The sequence below is a fragment of the Acomys minous genome, assembly GCF_964271855.1.
Source record: "Acomys minous genome assembly, chromosome: 10".
Taxonomy (NCBI): Eukaryota; Metazoa; Chordata; class Mammalia; order Rodentia; family Muridae; genus Acomys; species Acomys minous.
In genome coordinates this window covers 94289003-94308016 of record NC_140491.1, presented here as the reverse complement: position 1 = coordinate 94308016, position 19014 = coordinate 94289003, and the positions used below count along the sequence as shown (strand labels likewise).

The window sequence follows — 19014 nt, the reverse complement described above, 5'->3', positions numbered from 1 at the left end:
AGGATCCGGAGCGGAGCGGAGGCTGTGGAGGAAGGCTGCTTCCTGGCTTGCTTTCTGTGGCTTTGCTCAACCTGCTTTCCTACAGAACCCAGGGCCACCTGCCCAGGGGTGCCACTGCTGATAGTGGACTGGGCCCTCCCACATCAGTGTCCCACAGACTTGCTCTCAGGAAATTTGATGGAGGTACTGCCTCGATTATGGCTCCCTCTTTCCAGATGACTCCAGCTTGTGTCAAGATGAAAAACGGCTAGCTGGTAAAATGTCCTTTGGATAATTTCCTGAGGGCAGGGATATGCATGAAAGGCTATGTGCGTTTTATACTGTGATATTATATATTACATATTGACAAAATCTATGAACAATATTTGCCTACCCATAGCACATATCCGTATCCATGAAGTTCTTTTTTTATGTTTTCATCTCAACTTATGCTCTTTTTTCCATGCTTATAAAATAAGGAAGTTGAAATATGTTAGTATTTCTTAAAATGTTTAAGGTCTTAGGACCATTTCAGAATTTAGGTGGTGGTTGGATGTGCATGTCCATATGTATGTAAAGGCCAGTGATCAACATTGGGTATCTTCCTTGATTGCTCTCTATCTTACTTTTAAATTATATTTTTATTTCTTTTGCATGTGCCATAGCATTTATACGGAGGTCAGAGGAAAACTTATGAGAATGGAACATATTTCTCTGACCTATTGATAAAGCAGTTCACACACAAGGCAAACACTGAGCCACAACCCAGTCCAAAATTTTTTTTGGAAGTCACAGATTCTTTGTATTAAATTCATAAACTTTTATTATTTCCTGATTTCAGCTAGAGTCTCTGGATGAGTTATTTAAAGCTGCTGTTTTCTATGCTAGCATGCACACAGTGCATATGTACGTTTGGAAACACTTGAGTCCTCCTCAACACGAAACCTTGTCCCATGTGAAATCACATGCAAGCTTTTGAAATGAAGGGTTTCTGTGTGTTTCAGGTTTCTCAGTGGCGAGCCCGCCAGGAAGAGTTAGCGAGACTGGAAATGGAAATTTCAGCCGGAAGAAGAGAAAGGCAAGAGGAGGAAGAGAAGCTGTGGAAGAAGAAGGAATTGCTGCAAAGGGAGGAGACGAAGGCGAAGGTAGACAGTCTCCTGCTTCCCTGATGTGTGAATGGATTCCTGATTGGCTTGATTGAGCAAAACTGTGGTGTTTAGCATAGAATTCTCCTTGGCCACCCCAGGAACCTTTGTGAGAATTGAGCAAAATCTTGTGTTATCCTCCATGAAGCTCATGGATTTGTGAGTGCTGAAGAGAACCCATGTTGAACACAGATGTCTGTGACTAAGTTCATTCCGTGTGTGTGTGTATGTGTGTGTGTGTGTGTGTGTGTGTGTGTGTGTGTATGCAAAATCTGAGTCTATTCTTAAGCCTTGCACTAAGAAGGGACATGATCAGGCTTTCAGTGTACCAGGAGAGCATTTTGGTTTATGACAATGTAGTGAATGACTGATAGTTAGAAATGTACTCGCTGGCGCAATCCATTGTACCAGGGACAATTCATGGAATGCCAAAAGGCCCTTGAAGACTTCACTTCTTGCCTTGTTACTTATTAGATTTTTCAGTTATGCAAATGTACCATTCTTCTTTGGGGCAAGTGCTTGCTTCTTAGTCTTAAAATCTTATGCAAACCCTGAAGTGCTGCTGGTGCAGATCTATAGAAGATATAAATGCTTGGGGGTTGTTTTCACTATTTTATTATGGCATTTAGACATTTTGTCTGTTCCTACAATAAAACTCTCAGAAATTGCAGTAAGGATATCTTAGTGGAAAATGTTATCAGAATTATCAGGCGATGTTCAGGGAGCTGCTGACTCTGGAAATCATTCACGGAAGGTAGTTACCTCGTGACCAGTCAGTGAAAGGAAATCAATTTGTTGGCATAGCTCCTCCAGTCTTGCATATCAGGGCCAGAAAGATCACCTGTACTGACTTGATCTGCATGATGTAGGAAATGATTTTTAAAAGCTGCTTATAGTGCTAAGAGTGACTGATTAACTCATGGCCATTGGTGGACTACCTCTTGCACTTGTGACCACGGTTTACATTTTGGGCTGTGTGATCAATGAAGTCTATGAAACCCTTATTTAGGAGTTTTTTTCTTCAAAGTTGAATACTGGGGGATAAAGGAGTGCTGGACTTTCACGCTATAAGCCATTTTTGCTGCATTTTTGACTCTTTGTGCCGGCAAGCTGATGTATTGAGAAGCAGCACGTGTGCTGAAGGTTCTACGCTCACTTGACAAAAATCAGCCGCTAAGGCATTGCTTTTCATGGCTTTTATATTTTTTAATTAAAAGTTGAATTCCATTTCGTCTCCTGAAGAAGTAAATTGGATGGTTTCATCAGGCCCACATCAAGAAAGGTGATTTTTTTAAAAAAGGGATAACTGCCTGAACCTCACTCATATTACTGAATATTGATTATGTTCAGATAATGTAATTGAACTGTGTATCTTTGTGTGGCAAATTACTATTTGCTATCATGAAAGAACAGTATTTGACATGCGCATCCCTAGATTTGTCTTCTATCTCGGGTGCTCTCCCAGCATTTCTTCTCTACGAGGAAGTGTGACCACAGAAGGCATTGTATATCTAAGCAGTGGCTCATGTAGTATCACCTTAAGTATCAGGTAAAGGGCCTTAAAAAAGGTCCATTTTCTGAATGTTTACAAAGACCAAGACAACTGAAGTCAGTTACTAATAGTGGGAGAGAGCACATTTAACTGTGGAAATTAGGTTGGATTGGGTAGTTGGCATAGACACTCAGAGGAGGATGGCAAGGCACTGCTCACTACTTTCTTTGCAGTTGGTACATAACATTTGTAGAAAGGAAAGAAAGAATTTTTAAAAGGTGAGAAAGAAAGACCTTCTGAGTTTTCAAAAAGGATGACACATGGTTTCAGAAACACCAAAGCCAGCAAGCAAAGAAACACAGAGAAAGTAAAGGGCGGAATCTTTGGCAACTGTGGTGGCCAAGGTGATGGCAGAATTAGTAAAGCCTAAAGCAAGAAGGCACCGTGGAGACTGAGGAGAACTTCAGTGACCTTAGTTGCAACATCCTTTCCACATTTCGGAATGTAAGTCCTGACTTATACCTAGGAGCATTAGGAAGCAGATGCTGAGAAGATGTCGTGATGTCCATATGCCCAGTGCATTTGGGGCTACAGTTGCACCCCGTTAAGCTCCCTTCAGGGTCTCACTCCGCTGTCTTGCATGTGATAATGATGGACATGCGTGAATTGTGACACCGAGTGTTTTCTATGTGCAGAGTTGCGGTGACCTCGCATGTTCTGCATTTTCCGTGTGTTCTGACATTTGCTTTCAACCTTTAACAGTTGTATAGGACCAAGTATCTGGTGTATTTTGCTTATTTTCTTCTTATAATAATTTTTTTATTTAGGAAAAATTTTAAAATACAGAGGTTAATATAATGTTAGTGTCCATCGCCTAGCAGTGAAAACTTAAAATGCTTCATGTCATCTCATATTTTCAAAAAACTAAGTAGACTTTTACAAAGTTGACATCATTTTCTGAGGCCTTAGTCAGCATCTTCTTCACCTCCATAGAGGTTTTGTTTCTCACACCCCAGAACAATATATAGCGTTAAAACATTTTAACACGTATACTGCCACATGAACACTATTGTATTACACCATTGTGCAACACTCCTTTTTTTTTTTTTTTTTCTGTTTGGAATCTCTCCCATGTTAACAGTGTAGAGTAGAGCTGGCTTTGGTTTGTTGTTGTTCATTTGCTTTAATTGGAATTTTGTATCCCATAGTAGACACATCTGCCGGCTGCTCCATTCTCCTTAGTGGCTTTCACTTCAGCCTGCAAAGGTTTGCTGTTTTTCTGGATGTGAGGCTTTAGACACCATGCAGACATCTTTTGGCCTAACCAGAGATTCCTCTACATGCTCCTAGGAGTGACATGATTATGTTGTAGGATCAATGTATTTTAATTTTATATGATTTTTAAACTTTATATGATTATTATAATTGTTTTTTTAATTCTGCAAATCTGATAAATGTGAAAAGCACCTCGTTGGTGTTTTAATTTTTATTTCCATGGTTATTTCTGAGACTGGACGTCTTCTTATGTTTATTGGGGCGTTTTCTTTTTTATAGATCGCTTATCTGTACTTCTTACCTACTTTCCTATTTGTATATTTATTAACCTACAGATGGGGCTTATAATGGCAAGAGGCTACATTTGAATCAGCTACTGGGATTGCAAGGACTTTGTTCCTCTGGTCATTTGCCTTTTAATATTTCCTGAAGTCTCTACAGCTTCACAGAGTTTAAATGATTAGGGAAGGAAAGCATTTGTTTCCTCTATGAATTGGACTTTCCTTTCTGAACTGAGACCAGGTACTGAGGCTCTGACGACAGCTCTTAGTTTTGCTTCTGACGACAGCTCTTAGTTTTGCTTCTGCCGAGGGTCATATGCATTTTACTGGCTCAGAACCAGCTTCCGGGTTATTGTCTAGCCCTTGGGACGCGGTGCTGTGAGCCCTTGTGAATGTCAGCGGTCTCAGGCATGACACCAGCTTAGCGGACTGCAGAGGCCCCTTTGATCCTCTGATGCCCAGGCACAAGGAGGCCCCTTTGATCATCTGGTGCCCAGGCATAAGAAGGCCTCCCAGCCCCTTCTTAGGGAGTGATCATGCTGTGCTAATCCCTGCTCTGTGTCTGCCCAAGTTCTGTGCTATTTGCTGCTCTTGGGTCCAACTCCTGGGAAGGTAAAAGGCTAGCTGTCAGCTACTCAGACCCTTCTTAGGGGCTAGTCTATTTCTAACTTCAGCTGCATCTCCTTAGTCTGATTTTGGAGTCATCTTTCTATTTAACCCTGGGGCTGTGCCTGTGAGTGTGCATGCTCGTGTGTGTGTGTGTGTGTGTGTGTGTGTGTGTGTGTGTGTGTAAGAGAGTGAGATAGAGAGAGACAGACAGACAGAGAGATAGAGGGATCTCCTGTGTGTTACTTTTGTTCAGTATTTCTACATATTTATTTGTATATATTTCTACATCATGAAGAGCTCCATTATCAACAGACATACTGATCAAAAGTTCTGGCTCCCTTTACTAATTCTAAACCTACCTTCTCTTTAACTATTTTACGTGCTAGAAGCGAGCTTTGTTTTATAAGAGCATTACAGCAGCTTGGCAGACCTCACAGGGGATAGTCCTGCAGACAAAGGCCCCTGACTGAGGCATGCTGCTCTCCTGGACTGCTTCCCCTTCATTCTCCCACCTGCAGCCTCTCACTTGACTTCCTGTATTCATGAGGAAGCAGCAGAGGTGACAGAGATGCTGTGACATGCATAGGACCTCGCCTGACAGTGTCTAGACAAGGCAACCTCTCCTCCCTAATGCTTCTTCTTTCGGGGGCTCATTTGCTAAGATAATGTTTTAGCTTCTGTCTAGTGCTAATGTTTACTCTTATAGGTGCCCAGCACCTTAGATTACACTTTTCTCTGTGGTTTAAAACTCCAGTTGGATGGACTAGTCATACTTTTTGTGGTTTTCATCTCAAGATTCCAGACAGATGTTGATTAGCTGAAATTAGATAAGTGGTTAGCTGACAGGTAATTTTCACAGGCATCTATCAATGTTTGAAGTTATGGTCGTGATAAAGTCAGAGGGTAGCACCTTCCCATGAATGAGCATAGAACTACTGCAGGAAACAAGATTATTGTTCTAGATGGGCCTTAAAATGGCTGAGAAGTGATACTGATTTCTGCACTGATTGCTGCATGTGGTTCTTAAACTAGTATAAGAATATCATATTATCTTGAGAGATAGTATGATATGTATGCATGTATGTATGCATGTATGTATGTATGTATGTATATATGCATGTATGTATGTACATATGATACATTCCTATGGGATGCCCAGTCTAGGGTTCCATGGGCTCCAAGGCAAGAGTAGTTGCAGTTTTCCTCCCAGGGTGGAGCAAGGTTCATATACTAGAGACATACTTCCTGCCTGCTGTAGTGTCAGACGATTCTCTGAAAACTTTTAGCCACATTCCAACCCAGCACAACAAGCAGCCAAATTGGGAGGCATTACTAGGGAAACCAGGATGCCACCAGTGGGTATATAATTGTCATTTTGACTTCAGAGATATCTTGGGGAGGGATCTGTCATTATGTGAATTCTCAGGTTGCCCAAAGTCACAGCTTCAGTGTGATGCTGGTCCTTGAATGTTCTGGCAAATAGCCCCAGCATTTCATGCACCTACAGAGGAGCATGGGGGAGCAGAGTGTATAGGGCACAGGCTATCTAGAAATGACAGTGAAAACAGAGTGCAAGGTTAGATGGCTGGTGCAGCTCTTGTGCTCAGAAGATTCCACAAGATCCATTCTCCCAGGAGAATTTACAGTTCAGGTCAAAGCTATTCTCCCAATGTGGTAATTTGTGGGTTCATATGAGAGGAAACTTTCATAAAATCTCAAAGTCTCTTTGGAGGTACTGTGTAATTTGATTCTGTACTGTCAAGTTTTCAGATGTTGATCTTAAACTTGCATTTAAAGATCCTTCAATGTAAGCCCTGTGTCTTTAGGACCATTAGGGTTTAGAGGAGCCAGCAAGTACATCTGGGCAAGCCAGCGTGAAAGATGTCCTCTGAGATTCCCTCCCAGCCCTCTACACACCCTTCCTTACCAGAATGGGAAAGAACATGAAGCTTCCTCCCATGCTTAGCTAAAGAGTGCAGTTGATGGCAAAACTGTGACATTATCAGAATGACCCCATCACAGGAAGCCTTTAGAGAAGAGGACTTTCTGTGGCTGGTTGCCCAGGGTGGCTAGAGATTTGAAGGACAAGAAGAACATGATCTGTCATTGATGGCCAAAGACTGATGGAGCCATCAGGCAGGGAACACGGGTAACCTTGTGGAACTAAGCCAGTGAAGCAGTGCAAAGCTCTAAGTCACAGTCCTGTGACCATAAGGAACTTGATTCTGTTAAAAAAAAAAAAAGAATGAAGTTGGAAGCAAATTTTTCATTCAGCTTTGCCCAAACCTTAGGTTTCAGTATTATACCTTCAAAAGCAGAGATCCCAGCTACACTGTGCAGGACTTCTGAATTACCGAATTATGAACTAATAATAGTCTCACCAAGTCCGTGGTATATGATAATTTTTATAAAGTAATTTAAAAAACACACACTCAACTGGGTCTTGCTATCTGTAATACCAGTAATGCAGAAGTGGGTTTCAAATTGCAAATGGGGAAAAGCCAGAAGAATTTTGAGGATATCATTTTGAGGTTGATTAATATATATAAAAAAAAGACTAGATTAACTTCAACAAGTGATTGGTACACATAGGAGATGTTAAAGACTTGTGTGATGAGGATTCTACCAAAACTGATGAGAAGATAGGCAAGCGTCAGGAGTGTGGGGATACTAAAGCTGGGTAGAAAAGGAGTTCCTGACTAATGAGCTTCATAGAGCTGAGACATTTGCCAAGACACTGAAGGTGCTGCCTGGATTCTTTTTGCTACTTAGAGTTAAATGGGGGAAATAGATTTTGAAAAGCTAGTCAGCAAAAAGGATGCGAATTTGATGGTTAGGAAAATTCCCAAACAGCTCGGAGATTCCCCTTTGTAACAAGAGTCTTGTTGGACAGCACAGATAACAAACTAGATGTATACAGTCCTTTTGCTGAAGCCTTCAAAAGGTCAAAAGGTGAGCATACTCATTTGTATAAAAGATCCTCCCAGACTTTAAGGGTCCTTCTTTTGGCTCTTTTGAAACTAGAAGGACTTAGGAAGTTTAAGGATGATGACTCTCAGCCACCTCCAGAGCAGGAGATGTGTGTGTGTGTGTGTGTGTGTGTGTGTGTGTGTGTGTGTGTGTGTGTGTGGTCTAATACATGGAAATCCTATGAAACACACATAAGGTCTTGAGACAATGTCTGAAATAAGGCAGCATGAAAAGAGGAAACTGTATGATCAGAATTCTATTGCTGGGGGCAGGTGACAAATGTCTCAGCTGTCAGTCTCTGCCATCATTCATAAGAAGGGGGTGGGGGTGTCTCAGAGTGTGGAATCCTGAGCCTAGAGGGCTGAGTTGAACAGCTTAGGTATTAGAGGCTAAGGTTGGCATCTACAGGCACGTGGCATTCCAGATACCCCTTTCCTGGCTCAGACTTCCATCCAGGCTTGGGAAGAGCTAAGATTCCTTCCATCTCCATGTATGAGGTCAGGCTGAGCACTGCAGACAGGGAGGAAGAAAGTGCTTCCTGAAGGCATATGACATTTTAGCCTAAGCTGCACTCCTGTCTCCCTTTTGACCTGGAACCATTTGGGGGACGGAGGATGGGTTCCAGCCAGAACTAGAGGACCAGAAGTTGAGTATTCTCTGACAAGACTGCATTAGCTTTGATATCCCATGGCAGGCCCATGGCTCTGAAATAGGATCTAACTAAGGAGAGGGAGCAGTCCAAAGATATTTCTCTTTTCCATCATGTATGGGCTATAACTGTATGGTACATTGGCAGGCTCATTGAGAAAGGAACCCAGACATATACAGATACAAAGACACTGAAGCTGATCTAAGGAGAATCAGTTCCGAATGAAGACAGGGATAGGCCATTGTGGGAAGAGAAAACAACAAATTACAAACAGGGCAGCAAATGCGGAGGACCCCAAACTCAATGAGCCCCTTAGAAGTGGGGCCTGGCTCCAAGTGCATTGAGCACACGTGCTTTCTTTCTTTCTTTCTTTCTTTCTTTCTTTCTTTCTTTCTTTCTTTCCCTTGCTCAGATCTAGCTGTCACATGCTAATTGTGTGACCAAGGAGAAAATGGTTTCATCTCCCGAGTTTCAGTATTTATATCTATTTGTATAATATTGAAAAAGTTGAGACAAAAACATGGGAAACAGCTAGCACAGGCCTTGGACCCAGAAAGGGCTCTATAAATAATACAGTAAGTACTGATTTTAATATTGTTGTAGCAGAGTGGTAAAACAGAAGGTAACTAGAAACACCACAGAATCAAGTCAGGCATTTCCAATAGAAATCAGAATAAAGCTAATAATAACTAGAGGGAACAGAATTAAGCCAGCTTCGGAAACCAGAGTCATGGGCACAGTTCTTCTTATCTTTGCTTGCTCATAGCTGGCGAGAGAATACCCCTCAAGGGGGCATTACTTGATCAACACCGGTGGCTGCATAACTGGTTTTTAGTGCCAACAAGATGAAACATTCTGATCAGAACGTAGAGCATGCAGCTAACTGTGGTGACTCACTCTAAACCAAAGGACTATTGACTCACTAGTGTATCCCCTGGGTCTAAGGTAGCAATAAACTGCAAAATACAGACTCATTAGCACATAGTTCAAAAAGATAAAATGTGCGGCATTTCTTATAAGCACTATGACTTGCTGACTTCACTGTAAATTGTACACACAAGCCTTCTGCTGTGTGTTCTGTTTTGAAATCTCGAGGCTTCCTACAAGGAGTAGTGTGTCTCAAAGTAGCGCCTTTGCTTTTTTCATTGCGTGCTGCCACTGCGGCCCACCCTCCTGCATTCCTGTGTCGGGCTGCATTTGCTTTCTCCCCACCCATCTCCTTCACCTAAAGGGCAGGGCTATGGGCTCCTAGTCAGATAGATTGGCAGCGAGTGCCATGATCGCGAGACCCACATGGGACAACTCTCCATCCATTTACTCACTGTGTTCCAGGTTTCTTTCAGTGTGGGTATATCTTACACCCCAGTCCCTCACTTTGCAAAGTTCATGCCATTGTCAAAGGGCACTCTAACATAAATTGTTCCTCTTCTGGTAGTTTTTAAAAAAAATATGTATTTATCTGTGCTGCCATAAAGACAGTATACATTTTTTCCCATGTCAATAGAAACCCTTAGTAATAAGACAGAAAGATTTGAGTTTCAAAGTTTATCAGGACATCAAAAGTGTTAATCAAGAAAAATGAAAGCTACAAAATGGGGTGAATTACATTTTGCTTGAAATTAGTTGAGTATGGCCACATATAACACGTTAAATATTTTCTCATGTATACACATATGTTCATACTGATAGATACATAAACATCTATATATTCCTAATGTAATTTTAAGAGTAACTCCTGGCCCATCAAGGCAGACTGAAGTGCCTTTATTCTCATCAAATGCCTACACCACCTCCTCTTTCATCTCTTGGCTTTGTATCATCAAGCCATACCATGGGCATCCATCCGTCCTCACTCTGCTGGTCTGACTGCCTCTTAGTGTGAAGGCTCCCATGTTAGCAGTGTTGCTAGTTTAGCCGTGGCTGATCAAAGTCCAGGCCTTGAAATGAACTTTCTGTCCTGGCTGACTGCAGCAGGGCTCAGCAACTCTCCTCTTATTAATCTTCCTTCACTTCAGGCCCTTAATTGCTACTGCATGCATTTGTGCACCACAGGCACTGCAGGATATGGAAGTATCCTCTGCAATTTCCTTCAAATGCCTGTGACTGATGGCCTCTCATCCCCACGAAGTGCTCCGATGTTGAGGAAGAAGGGTAATGATGATCACGAGACATTAGGGAGTGGGAAAAAGAACCTTTCGAAACCATCGTGCTGCTTGCAAAAACAGACGCTCAGGGATGGTACCTCCCAGTCCTGGCCAGGATCCTGTTTCCTCTGCATCCTCTCCCATTGTGACAGACACTGTCCCCAACCCACGTAATGTGGAGACAAAGGAAGCTTTTGAAGAGGGAAAGAAAACTATTTAGCTGGATCTCAGTGACAATAAAATGATTTGAAATATATGTACTAGTTCACCTGTGCTAGCTGAAACTTTGACACAGAAGCACCGCGGTGGCACTTAGCAATATGGTGACTTTCAGTGATTAAACCTGGCTTTCAGCACTTTTATGTTTTCAGAAAACAGAGAATATAATAGGACAATAGCCATAGCCTTTGGGGACCTTGGGAACGTGCCTTTGATTCTCGCCAAACACAAAACTTGACCTCCACTCTAACATTCCTTCACTTGAGCTTCTCACAGTGTGAGAGATTCTTTGCAAATGAACCATCTGCATTAACGCTAAGTCCCTACAGAGCTAAGGACCAGGCTCGAGAACTGGTCCCCATGCCTGGACTCTGGACATCTCAGCTGGCGACTCCTAGGTGTGGAGTTTTGCACAGTGTACTGGGGGAGTTATTTTATTTATTTATTTATTTATTTTTAAAAATTACTTTTGTGCCAGGCGTGGTGGCGCATGCCTGTAATCCCAGCACTCAGGAGGCAGAGGCAAGTGGATCGCTGTGAGTTTGAGGCCAGCTTGCTCTACAAAGTGAGTCCAGGACAGCCAAGGCAAGCACAGAGAAACCCTGTCTCAAAAAAAGTACTTATGTGTGTGTGTGTGGAGGGTTGGGGTAAGGGAGAAGGAGACTAGAGAGGGAGAGAGGGAGAGAGGGAGAGAGGGAGGGAGAGCACTTGGAGGCCAGAAAAGAGCAGCAGATCGCCTAGAGCTAGAGTTACAAGAAATTGTGAACTGGTTAACATGGGTGCTGGGAACCAAACTGAGACCTTCAGCAAGAACAGAATGCACACTTGAGTCCCTCCAAGCCCTTTTGCTATTCTATTTAATTTTCAAGTCCGATGAAGTATACCAAACAGCAAAGCTAAAGAAACGTAATGAATATTGTCATTTAACAATAGTTAGATAAGAAGAAGATAGTAAATATTTTATGCAGAAAGAACTCAAAATTAAACTGGGATTATAACTGTCTGTTATAAAAATTTAATATCAGTCCTCCGAGTAATATTTTATGGGTAAAGAAGTTAATGTCAAGCAGGAGGTTTAATTAAGCGAAAGAAATAAATCAAGAATCACCTAATTTTAAAATGTTCCCAGTGTTCTTTGGTTTGTCATTAAAACTTAGACATGAACACAAGTAAGCTTTTTAAATGAACCTGTTTCACCCTGTTTACACGAGACTGAACAAGTTGAAACCAGTTCTGAATATAAGTCTACAAGTGACAGGAAATATAGGGTGACAACCCAGAGTCAGCCAATGGCAAGCTTACTTGTTTGTTTTCAACTGTCTTTTTAAAATGGAAACTTACGAGTTTTGGAGATGACTCATTGTGTAAGAGTGCTTGTTTTGCAGTGATCTGAGTTTGAATCTCCATCTCTCACATAAAAAGATGAACATGGCTGTGTGTACCTGTAACCCTAGCAGAAATGTGCAGCAGATACCCTTGAGCTGTGAACCAACTGATGTGGGTACTAAAAACTGAACTTAAGCAACAAGTGGTCTTAGCACTGAGCCATCACTACAGCCCCTACATCTTCTTTCTAAGAAGAGTAAAACATGATGGGATCTTCCTATGTTTTGTGATGATATAATTTTAAGAAAAAGTTAGATAAAAAATGCTAGATGATGAAGAGCCGTGTATATTTGTTTCTTTTTTTATTTTGTTTGTTTGTTTGTTGTTGTTGTTTTCTCACAAGATTTCCCTGTTGGAAGCTTTAGAGGGAGAAACGTAAGAATTAACTCCAGGTGCCACGTTTGGCTATGTTTTCTGCTAAGTCTTGATTATTCATAATGCTCTGATATAATCAGTGACCATTTGTGTAGAGTTTGCAAAATTCTAGGCAGTACCTGTGTTTATTTAATCTTCTTAGTAACTTTGAGGAATAGATAACAATGTGATCCTCAGACCTGAAAAAATTGTGATGTATACAGTTACACAATTTCCCTAAAGCTACATAGCTGTGAAGTATTTGATTCCAGTTTATTCTTTAAATGCTGTTGTATTGTTGGTGCTGCACTTGTGAGTGCTTTCTGCTATTAATTTTGAGAGTAATCCATCTTGAGAAACCTCAGTTTCAAAAAAACCTCATATCAAAGTCTTGGATGTGGGATTATTGTTATCCTAGTCCTACCCTTGTTCACACAGATCTGTCCAGCAGATAGGAAATTGATGATATTAGAACTTTTTAGTAGTACCCACTTGCCGCAGTAGAATTTCTTTTATGTTCCAAAAGTGTCCAAAACTGAGTATCTTTTTTTCATATTCTTAATATTATAATTTCTCTGAGTTAATGATGCACTATGAGCAAACACTCCATAAGACATAAGATAACCATGATAATATTGTGATAAGCTGACTTTTCCTTAAAGATTTATTTATTGTTATGTACACAGTGCTCTGCCTGCATGTACATCTGCAGGCCAGAGGAGGGCATCCGATGACATTATAGATGTTTGTGAGCCACCATGTGGTTGCTGGGACTTGAACTCATGACCTGTGGAAGAACAGTCAGTGCTCTTAACCTCTGAGCCATCTCTCCAGCCCTGATAAGCTGACTTTTAAAAATTACCATTTTTATTTCCTCTTGGTTTAATTCCCTTTTGAGGGGATTAAGGAAAATGAGGAAAACGGCCACGACTGCATTTTGTTTTGTTTTTAACATATTGACAATATTTTCACAAGAGAATTTCCACAGGTTTCCAAGATCAGATCCATCAACTCACCAGAGTGTATACTCACAACCCTGGCATCCTTCTTTTCACAATGCTGACGTGTCCTGTGAACTGAATCCCATCCCCTTTCCTACTCAGGATTGTCCCAATCTTTGTCCCACCACATTCCATCTTCCAGATCTTCTCTAAGTGCATGCATAATGTCTTCCGTCTAACATGTACCCTTGACCGCCCCCCATCATTCTATAGCCTGAACTCAGTGTCAAGCTTTTCCCCTCTAATTCTCCTTTTACATTTTTTAAAACTGTCTTCAACACATAATAAAACCACTTATATTAGATCCTGTGATATTTTGGTATGTATGTATATTGTATTATGCTTAAATCAAAGTAAGCATATATATATGCCCCATAACAAGTACCTTTTATTAAGGTGAAACATTTAAAATTATTTTCTAAAGCATTTAAAAAATACACAGCAAATCAGTATTATCTGCAGTCAGCCCTACTGAGTGATAGTACACCAGAATTTCTTATTCTTGTTTAGCTATGGTTTAGCACTCTCTGATTATTCTTTCTCTGTCCTATGTACCCCAGCCTATAGTAACCCCAGTTCTCTCAGCTTCTATGAGATCAGATGTTTCACTTCCACATGGGTGTGATCACGTGCTGCTTGACTTCCTGGCTTGTTTCTTCTAATGCTGACCTAGGGTCATCCTTGTAGTCACAATTGACTGGAGTTCAACTCTTACAGCTAATTTGCATTCTTATTCCTTATCTGCTCATGAGTTGATGGGCAACTTGGGCTGTTTCAATTTCTCCATTGACCGCAACTAGTGCTTCAAAACATGGAAGTGCAGATGTCTCTCTAACATACTATTTTAATTTTCTTTAGCTATATCCCTAGTATTAGGATTGATAGATTATGGGTGGTTCTTTGTTAATTTTTGAAAGACCCTCCATACTGTCCTCCAAAATTCACCTTCTCACCAGTTGTGCACATGTTCAGATTTTTACAGTCCCCTCCAGCACTTGTTATCTTTTTCCTTTGTCATAGCTGCCATTCCAGCTGGAGTGAGGCCAGGTGTGAGGTTATTGTGATTTGCATTTCCCTGATGGTTAGTGATGGGGAACTTTTTTCCCCCTTTACTCCTGTTCTCTTGAACCATTGCATCCTCCAACTTCAGCAACACTGCACTTGCCAAGGTTGTCCTTGACTTCCATGTCCCACCGACTACTCCCAGTGGGCAGTTCTCAGCTCTCGTCTTTCTGGAACTACTGTGATAGACCTGACCAGAGCTTTGTCTTTGGAAAATGATTCGGTTTACTTCTAGGAAGCCAATCTACCACAGTGCTACCTTCTTCTCAGTAAACTTGGATGGGTCTTCCTTATTCTTCTATCTCCCAAACTTTGGAATGTGTTGGGGGATCAGTCATCTAAGTACACATATGATTTACATGATCTCAATTAACTTCATAGCATTTATATATGCTGAGCACTGATTAATAGTCCTTTTGAAGTCTACATTTATATACCCAACTATCTCTAATCTAAATGCCAAAGCTGTGGTTCTGTCTTCCCACCAGACCTACCCCATCTTTCTTTCCTGTCCTCAACACAGATGGAATCTGCTCTGCCAGTGCTGATCCAGCAGTCTTGGGGTCATAGTTGGTTTGCATTTTCTCTTCATACCCTTACCTCCTGACATGGATAGAAGCTCTATCTGTAAAATACAATTAAAAGCATTACATTAGCCTGCTGGTCTTCTAATTAATTCCTCCACTCCCTCTCTTCCCATTTCAATAATCCACCTTCATGTTCTTTTATGCAAAGCATCCATGCTGATCATTGTACAATTCACTTTGGATTATATCCCATCTCTCCCCCAAAAATGCACGAATGAAGTTTCTATCCATTAGAAATAAAATAAAAACCAGCCTCAAAGGCCCCTGCCTGATCTTCATCCTTGCACTGTGCTGATGTGAGCCCACCTGCATCTGCCCCACCTGCAGCTCTCTGCTTCCTCCTCCAGGAACATCCTAGCATCTGTCTCCAAGCCTTTGGCACTTGTGGTTTCCTGCACCTAGAACCCTAATCCTCCTCCTCCAAGATGTCTGTCTGCACAGCCTACTTTTCACTTCACTGAAGGACCCAATCAAACGTCATGCTAGTGAATACATCCTTGATGACCCCCCTTTTTCTATTGTCATCTATATATATATTCCGCTTCTTTTTCTAGAATGTATACTCACAAGAAAAGAAAATTTGTGTCTTTATTATTATTTTTTTTATTACCAGGACATGGTGCCAGTCACTCACCGAATATGGGCTGAGTGGGTACGTTTGTTGCACACACTTCGTACAACCACTTAGCTCTACACAGCACATGCCTTGGTGCTGAAGTGGAAAGGAAGTCATGTCAGGCCCGGGAGCCCTAATAAGATGGATGACCTTGAGCACATTATGCAGGCTGTTTGGGATGTTGCTCTCTTGGTTGTGAAAATGAAGGGTTTGGATTAAATGTCCATAAAAATCAACTGAGCTCTAAGCTCTAAGAAGTCATGATTGAATGATTCGGAGGCCCTGTTTACTTTTTACTCACCCTGACACTTCACGGCTTGAAATACAACATCTTAGTATACAAAAATCCCTTTCTAATGAATAGCGAAAGGGAAGAAATTCAACAAGATTATGGGCAAATTTATTTCTGCAATGTCAACATACGATACAACCATTATATAATATTGCCCATCCTGAAAACAGACATTTCTCCTAAAGAAGCCATGGCAGTTATTTTTAAATCACCTGGCATTTCAATTAAGAGTGAGATAACTAATGTGTTTACTCCAGAACACTTCCTTGGCTCATCCTATTATGTGGACACAGGATACATCACAACAGAAAGTAGCTTATTGCCAATTTGTGTGGGCAGCACGCTCCACTGTGAAGGAGTGCTCACGCAAGTGGCCAAAGGGAGCACCGCCTAAATGTTATTTCTGTATGCATATAGGTATCACCTACTTCTAAACACTTATAATCAAGGAAATTAATACTGCTGTGTGGGATACATTAACCTTGAGCTGTCTCCGCCTGTGATTCTGTGGCTCCTGGGGTTTCCTTGGCCTCTAGGTGCATTTAGCAAAAGTACAAGATGGGCGGCTGGGATGAAGCAGGATAGCATCGTCCCCCAGCTCCTGGCCCTGTTGGGTTGCGCTGGACTATCATCCTTTCTACCAACGGCTCCTGTCTGCTGCCCCTCCCACCACACTATCATCCATCTTCAGCTGGCGAAGCAGCTCAGGCTGCCCAACTCCTCGCCGCCTTCATTTCTACTCTCCTTTCAACTTTCCTTTTAATACATCTTTCCAGCTTCTTCTAATTTTTATCTGCGCCTATCTGTTTATTAGTAAGAATCATCAATGTAAGAAATTAGTGAGTAAATGACAAGAAGTCAAAGGGCTCGGAGTAGAGTTATGTCAGCAAAGTAAAAGTAAAGAGAGATTTTTGTCACTTAACTCAGAGAAGAGCACGTGGTACCCATTTGCTACTGATGGACGTGGTACCCGGGGCTGGAGAATGCAAGGAAGAGTCGAACTTATCCTATAGGCATCATCTGAAATAGAAGGTCTGTATGAGGACCTTATAAAGCCCATGGCATAAAATTAAATCATGAGTCCATGATATGTTTCTAAGGACCATGCATAAACACGATGCCATATGCAATGTGGTAGAAAGGGATAGTGTTATGCATCTGTAGGCACAATCACCGGATATGCTGTCCTGTCTCTGGGCTTGATGAAAGGAGATGCTTTGGAAATTCCAGGAATGAATAATAGCCATGCCCTTTGGATTCACTTCAGACTTTCTTTGGCTAAATTTAAAAAGCAAATGTTTGAAATTGCAAAGTATTTTATATCTGTTGTAAAAATACAGGCAAGCACATGAAATGCTATACAAAACACCCCAAATCTGCACCACTCCCAAAGGAAAGTTAACAACAGCAACAGCCTTACAAAGCTCTACATACATAAATGTAGTATTTTAAACATTATCTCCATGACTTCTCAATACATCCTGTGCATTTCCCCTTTTTATGCAAGATTTTTATTACTTGTTATCAAATGAACCAGTAATGATCCAATAGTTTACTTGATAACCTCACAATTTTGGGTATTTCCTTTGTTGCCATTTCCCCTCATTCTTTTAAGACTGTCAGCTTGTTGGACTTAAAAACTGATTTCTTAGTAATTAAAGACTCTGAGACTTTTCTTGTTATTAAAAATAATATTTGTGTGCGAGTGTGTTTATGCACACATGCATTCCATAGCACACATGTGGAGGTCACATGCATTTTATGGCACATACATAGAGGTCAGGTGACAACTTGTGGGAATTGATTCCTTCCACCACGTGAAGCTCAGGTCATCAGAATAGGTGGCAATTGCCGTTACCCACTGAGTCATCTTGCTGGTCTTGTTTTCTTATTCATGGCCTCATACTATTCTTCAGGAGAAAATGCCTAATAGTTTATTCTTTTACTAGCCAGGGGTGAACTGTTTATCACCTTGTAGCTCAGTGTCTGAAAAAGTCAAGTGCAGGGTAAGGGAACATATCAGAAACATGAACAATTTGAATTCTGGCAGGAAAGAGAACCACAAGGTTCGAATAACCAGGCAGTAAGGTTGTGAAATTGGCTTCTGTTTTATATACCAAAGATCTGACTTTGGTTTCTTGCTCAGGTGGAGAGCTTTCAAGTTTTGTGTAATGAATGCTTCACAAATTAAGTCACTGAAGCCCCTTTAAGATTTAAATTCAGGGTTAATAAAGTGTGTATGTGTGTGGTCATGTACATGGGTGAACACAGGTGCCTGGGGAATCCAGAAAAGGATGTCAGATTCCCTGGAGTTGGAGTTAAAGGTGACTGTGATGTGAACTACCCGACTGGAATTCTGGGAAGTACTGGGATTCTCTGTAAAATAGCAGGCACTCTCTCTAACCTGATGCCATTTTTTTTAAAACTTCAGAAATGTAAGTCATTCTTGGGTCATATCACACAGATATTGGTATAGTATACAAAGAATAGGAAAGATAACACTGACTGAAATATTTTGAGAGGAAGAGTGACACAGGGTTATCTCTAGCATAAAATAGCTTGAGTTGGCTCTCAAAAGCAACTTGACTCAGTGAAATAGCAGTTATGCATGCTCCTGGGATTAAATATCATGTCCATGACAGTGTAAATCAGTTCCGTGACTGGTAACTTGAACCATTATTGTCTATTCAGATATATTAGGATTTATTTGAGCAAAACCCAAAACAGTATTTTCTTCAATGCTGCTTGTCTGTATTATTTTTCATTGCATCAGTTTAGCAGATGAATCTCTTTCATTTATCTCCTGATAGACAATAAACGGGTACAAAAGATGCCATTGCATAAGAAATGTCTCTTCCCTTCCAGGAGGTCATAAGTTATGTGTCAATGCAGAGGTAGTTGCACTATTGTGGTTGTTAAATTAACATAAAAATATAAAGTAAGGGGCTGGAGA

The 19014-nt window shown here is 41.1% G+C and overlaps 1 protein-coding gene across 2 annotated transcripts in view; it reads left to right on the top strand.

The window, feature by feature from the left end:
• Positions 1-19014, top strand: part of CCDC148 (coiled-coil domain containing 148) — a 281360-nt gene that overhangs the window by 173518 nt on the left and 88828 nt on the right. For both annotated transcript variants that reach the window (XM_084799663.1, XM_084799664.1), the window contains exon 14: positions 984-1124. In XM_084799663.1, coding sequence (XP_084655789.1) covers positions 984-1124 — 141 coding nt within the window. The remainder of the gene's footprint in view (positions 1-983; positions 1125-19014) is intronic.